The 6,000-nt window shown below is 48.4% G+C and overlaps 1 protein-coding gene across 1 annotated transcript in view; it reads right to left on the minus strand.

The window, feature by feature from the left end:
• LOC103641792 (wall-associated receptor kinase 5) overlaps positions 1-4,231 on the minus strand; it is a 39,175-nt gene extending 34,944 nt beyond the window's left edge. Inside the window, exons 1-5 of the mRNA XM_020546596.1 lie at positions 4,144-4,231; positions 3,925-4,061; positions 3,249-3,356; positions 2,136-3,149; positions 1,538-2,047 (exon numbers count right to left, since the gene is read on the minus strand). Coding sequence (XP_020402185.1) covers positions 1,538-2,047; positions 2,136-3,099 — 1,474 coding nt within the window. The 5' untranslated portion in view covers positions 3,100-3,149; positions 3,249-3,356; positions 3,925-4,061; positions 4,144-4,231. The remainder of the gene's footprint in view (positions 1-1,537; positions 2,048-2,135; positions 3,150-3,248; positions 3,357-3,924; positions 4,062-4,143) is intronic.
• Positions 4,232-6,000: the final 1,769 nt, after the last annotated feature.

Genomic DNA, 6,000 nt, shown 5'->3' on the forward strand with positions numbered 1-6,000 from the left:
GGCTCGCCCGAGGCCCAGTCTTCAACAAGAAGCAACCTTGGCCATATCGCCAAGCAAACCGACCAAATCGCAGGGGCATTTAATGCAAAGGTGGCCTGACACCTTTATCCTGACGCACGCCCCCCAGTCGACAGAGCCGAAGTGACCGTAGTCACTTCGCCGCTCCACTGACTAGTCTGACAAGAGGATAGCGCCGCCTGCGCCGCTCCGACTGCTGAGCCACTCGACAGAGTGAGGCTGACAGCGGCCAAGTCCGGCCTCAGGCGTCATAGGAAACTCCGCTTCGCCCGACCCCAGGACTCGGACTCGGGCTCAGCCCCGGAAGACGACGAACTCCGCTTCGCCCGACCCCAGGGCTCGGACTCGGGCTCAGCCCCGGAAGACGACGAACTCCGCTTCGCCCGACCCCAGGGCTCGGACTCGGGCTCAGCCCCGGAAGACGACGAACTCCGCTTCGCCCGACCCCAGGGCTCGGACTCGGGCTCAGCCCCGGAAGACGACGAACTCCGCTTCGCCCAACCCCAGGGCTCGGACTCGGGCTCAGCCCCGGAAGACGACGAACTCCGCCTCGCCCGACCCCAGGGCTCGGACTCAGCCCTAGCCTCAGCCGACGGTCTCCGCCTCGTCCGACCCGGGGGCTCGGACTCGACCTCGACCTTGGAAGACCGACTCGACCTCGACCTCGGAGGAGCCTCCACCTCGCCCAACCTAGGGCACGGACCGACCACGTCGACAGGAGGTGCCATCATTACCCTACCCCGAGCTGACTCAGGCTACGGGGAACAAGACCGGCGTCCCATCTAGCTCGCTCCACCATACGAGTAATGATGGCGCCCCGCATGCCCTATGACGACGGCGGCTCTCAGCCCCCTTACGGAAGCAAGAGGACGTCAGCAAGGACTCGACAGCCCCGACAGCTGTCCTTCCGCCAGGCTCCAGCGCTCCTCCGACGGCCACGACATCACACAAACTGGGTGCCAAAACCTCTCCGGCTGCCACGATGGCATGTACTTAGGGCGCTAGCTCTCCTCCGCTAGACACGTTAGCACACTGCTACATCCCCATTGTACACCTGGATCCTCTCCTTACGCCTATAAAAGGGAGGTCCAGGGCCCTCTTACAGAGGGTTGGCCGCGTGGGGAAGGACGGGACGGCGCTCGCGCAAGGCCGCTCGCTCCCTCCCGCGTGGACGCCTGTCTCCCTCCGGCTGCTCTCTCCCCCCTTCGCGTTCCGCCTCGCGCCGACCCATCTGGGCTGGGGCACGAGGCGACGATTTACTCGTCGGTCTAGGGACCCCTCGGGTTTCGAAACACCGACAATATATATATATATATATATATAGAGAGAGAGAGAGAGAGAGAGAGAGAGAGAGAGACATGCATGTATCTTGGTCAGGAAAGAGAATATAATGCAAATCATATAGTATGGCTAAAATCAAATTTTAGCATGTTTATTAATACCCTCACCAGATAGATTATTGTTAGAGAAACAAGAAACCTAGCGGAAATAAGTTTACATAAAGAGAGAGGAATATAACCTGTACAGTTATTATGAAGGTATGGGTTTCCTTGGAAGCCATCGGAACACTTGCAGCGGTACCCGTCACGTATATTTCCTCGCATGACATCTTTGCATATACTGTTGTCACTTACGCACGCATATGTAGCATTATTTTGCATTGCTTTCTGACAAGTTATGTTTGATATAACCCATTTTATTGCCACGTCCTCCTGAGAGAAATCATAATTACCATCCATAACCTCCTGGTATTTGTCATTGTTACTAGTGATGATTATCCTCCCCACATTGTTGGAGCTTGTGTCATTCAACATGTTTGTAACCATCAGAAGCCCATCATCAAGTGACAAATTGGTCACGCGATACTGTGCGTACCCTCGATCAAGAATAAGAGTGTCGTTACTTGTGCAGTCGAGTCGTAGGTTATCATTTGCGTAACAGCCTTCTTGAATCCCAAAAGGAAATGGAACGCTTATGTTTCCACATAATCTCATACAGTTCCTATTGGGCGCCTCTGGGTTGTAATATGCTTCATATATGGTAGACAAAGAGAGGAGTTATGATTGATCCAAAGCATGGAAAAACGAGCAAAAAGGAAGCAGCAGAGAGGCACCAACCTATGCAGCCATCTTCAATATAGGGGTTGCCCTCTATTTGACCAGGGCAGAAGCAAGTGTAGCCTCTTTGAGATACTGATGGTGGTAGATAGTCGTAGCAGATGCTTTCACTACTGCATGCGTAGGTATCCTTGTTCTCTTGGGACTGGGCACTCGCGCAGCTTGGTTGATCCGTGATTGCAATGTTAAGTAGCATGGCGTGAACATTGCTTGTATTCACCACCCAACTTGCGTAAACATCATCTGTAACGAAGTCATAGTTTTGCGAAAAGATAATCTTGACATTGGAGAGCGCTTCACCGAACTGTGGAATGGTACTATTGAGGCGACCTAGTTTGAGAGTGAAGCCTTGGCCGCCACGTATTGGAATGCTGCAGCAGCCTAACCCTTCACAGGCACCAGAACCAGTGTTTGCGCTCTCCATGATCTCTCTGTTATCTGTGCAAATACTTGTGCAAGAACCAATGATATCTGTCATATTATCACCGAACACATAGACGTAGACACCACATCCAACAGTGTACAGATTATTATAATCTGGATAAAAACAAACACCCGTGGCAGTAGGGGCCTCCCAAGACTTGGTGTAGGTGTCCACGCCTGCGCTCATGGTGACGTTGAACCCAACAGCTGAAACCCAAACCACACTGTTGCGGACATATAGTGAAGTCACCTGGATCGAGCTGTTCCCCGACACGAAGAAGAGCCTGGGAGAAGGAGTTGTGCGATCGCAGCTGAGCTCGAAGCCTTGCCGGAAGCAGCCCGGCCCTATCCCGAACGGGTACGAGATTTGGACATCCCCGCAGCGAGAGGGGCAGTGCGACAGGGAGGCGTTGGTAGGGATAGCAAGGAGCCCATCCCCGGTGCCGGCGGCAGCATGGACCTTGGCCGGCGCTCGCGCCAAGGCGGCCAAACACACAAGCACAACGCATGTGCGAACTAGCAGCACTGCAGTGGAGCACATCGCTGCAGGCCTTGTTTATGGAGACAGATGATGGTGTGCTTTCCTGTGTGCTGTGAGACATATACTAGTTTAATTAATTTATATGCTGAGAGACTGTAACAGCTAGCGCGCGCCAGAAGAAAACAAAAAACAATAAAAAAAAATCTCACTTGCAGTTGCGTGGGGCAAGCTAGCATTCTGCTAGCTAGTGGAAGGAGAAGGACGACCTGGTCTTGGAATCTCAGGGCAACAGTAGCATTCTGATGTTACGGTCGTCGCTGCGGCCAACAAGACTTGCCAAATCAGACGTATTCTCGTGTTTTTTCTTCGATGCATGGAAACAACGAGTGGAGACTGGAGAATTTATATCACGGGGAGGCTGGAGAGACCACCGCCATGCATGCTCAAAACTAGTGGAGCTTGACCGGTGTTAAGTCTTCTCACGAGTTAGCATCCGAGATGTTTGCCAAAGCGAATTTTGAAGAGTGCTCGGTGTTTTTTTTCTTCTTGAAAGCGATATCTGAGAAAAGAATAGTATTTAACTATAACTGTGATCTCTCGATGCTTTCTAACTCAGATTCAGGTAGCCTTTAATTCGTTGAGGAGTTTGATAAAGCTAGTGTTTAGATCTCTCATAAAATTTCTTATCCTTTGTCTTGATAGGCTCGTGATTGCCAGCCAATCCCGTCTAACCCGTCTATGTTCTTATACTAAGAACAAATCAACTGAAGATATGTTAATTGATATTTGGCCTTGGAGAGACATAAAGAGCCATTTCAATCAAGTTTTCTACCGTCAATAAAGCAGGTCGGAAAATATTTCTAGCTCATGAGTTGCACAACCTACCTGTGCATCATTACGAAATGGCTCGAAAACAAACTCCGATTTTTCCTCTTTTGTAGTGAGTTGCGACCATCCCAGGACAGCACAGCTGAAACTAGATCTGAAAAACCTCGCGGTAACTGAAATCAGCAACCGCTTGGCTAACACACGCACCGCAGTTTTAATAAACAGGGAAAGAGACTGAGAGAGAGAAGAGATATAGAGAGTGTGTGGAGGCGTTACCATAGTGAGGATGACCTCGAGCTTGCGGTAGCGGAGGCCATGGGCGGAGAAGGAGAAGAGAAAGGGGTTGGCGGCGACCATGCCAACAGCGTGCGGAACACACCAGGGGTCGCTCGCTCCCATGGACGTCGCTGCACAGTCACCACGACTCGTCGTTGCGGATCCAACGGTAGCCCAACCAAAATCACGTGACACGCCAGTTTGGGCGGCCCAATCCAGCCCACAGTGGAGCGCCATCCGTTCATGCATGATGCATCTATGAGTACGCGTTTTGTACGTGATTCACTGCATGCACGTCTTTGCATCCAAACAACGAGCCATCGAGGGCTATGTTTACCCGAGGTCAAATCTTTAATATCTTTTTTATTATATGTGTAGTAGTACTTGTTTGGAGTTTCTTGGTTTGGACAAATCTGATAACTTGTGTCACACCCGGATTTAAGGGACAAAGTCGGGTGCGTCTCATATATGCGCCAAAAAAGAACATCACATATAATGATAAAGTATATAGAGATAAATGTCATAAATATCATAAATGTCATTATTACATAGCAGAAGTCTTACAAAAATAAATGATAATAATAAAGCAAACTAAGTATTATTCCTTGGCGCCATAAAGATGACTTGGAGGCGCCACCTAGATCAACTCGTACTCCTCATTGTACAGCTCCTCCTGGACCACATGTTCTTCTCCTGTGGGGGTTTATATATCGCAATGGTGACCTCACAAAAGATCATAGCTCAACAAGTTATGGAAAATAATGTGCATGAACTCACCAAAGGTGAGAGTTCATGTGAAGTGTAAGGCTGACCAATAAATAAGGGTTAAAACCGAGCATTGTTTTTAATAAGTTGGTCGAGTTTTATTAGCAGTTACTAAATGTTAGTAGATACCAAACCAGAGTAATAGTAGATCAAAATTAATAATAAATCCTAATGCGATGCAAATAACAAATTGAATTTAATTTCATAAATTAATCATGCAAGTGCCTTGAGCTGCTCATGACCGCGAGCTTGGCTAGTATACCAGTTTTACACTCTACAGAGGTTGTACCCTGTACCTACAAGTCATGTATCCCATCTAGCCAGGGTTAGCTAGACCCTTAGACACTGCCGAGGTGAATGGCTAAGAATCCACTATGATGCCTTTACAAAGTTCCACTAGCTTCTGAAGACTCGCTATAGTTTCTAGGAAGAGCAATGTAGGAATCCCCTGTCTTACCGCTATCGTAGCAAAATCAACCCGAGAACCTCCCTACACGCCTACTCCCCTACTTCCCTTGCCCCTTTTGGGTAGCTTTCCTAATTAGTCAGCCAAGGGCGTCCCATTCCACCCTTGTGGTGGCACGTGTTTCTCAAGTTAAGCTCGATGTTCCAATTAACATAGTTGTCTTATCATGAACAGAAATAGAACAGTAATAAAGAATGATCAAGTGTAATAGTTATCTCAACACCCAAAACCAATATAGCAATAGCAAAGACTACCCAAAAGTTCATGGGTAATCAAGGTGAAAAGATAACCATACTAGGATGACCTATTGGGTCCCATCAAAATTAAGCATATGCATGATAAAATAATTATAGAGAACATTATTGGGTAAATAAAAGTGGTCAAGGGCACAACTTGCCTTCAACGAGCTCCTGCTCAGCAGTCTCCACCTGCTGCACACTAGGATCCTCGGCCACTAGCTCTTCTACTCGCCACAATACAAACAAACATGGTACAAGGGAGAAATTAAAATCACACCAAACAAGAATACAGAATACATATTAAAAATCTACGCATTAAAACGAGATCATGGGGAAAAGAATCACTAAATTCGGAGTTACGGATTTTAAGTTATGATTTTTCGAAGT

The sequence above is a fragment of the Zea mays genome, chromosome 1 (genome assembly GCF_902167145.1).
Source record: "Zea mays cultivar B73 chromosome 1, Zm-B73-REFERENCE-NAM-5.0, whole genome shotgun sequence".
Taxonomy (NCBI): domain Eukaryota; kingdom Viridiplantae; phylum Streptophyta; class Magnoliopsida; order Poales; family Poaceae; genus Zea; species Zea mays.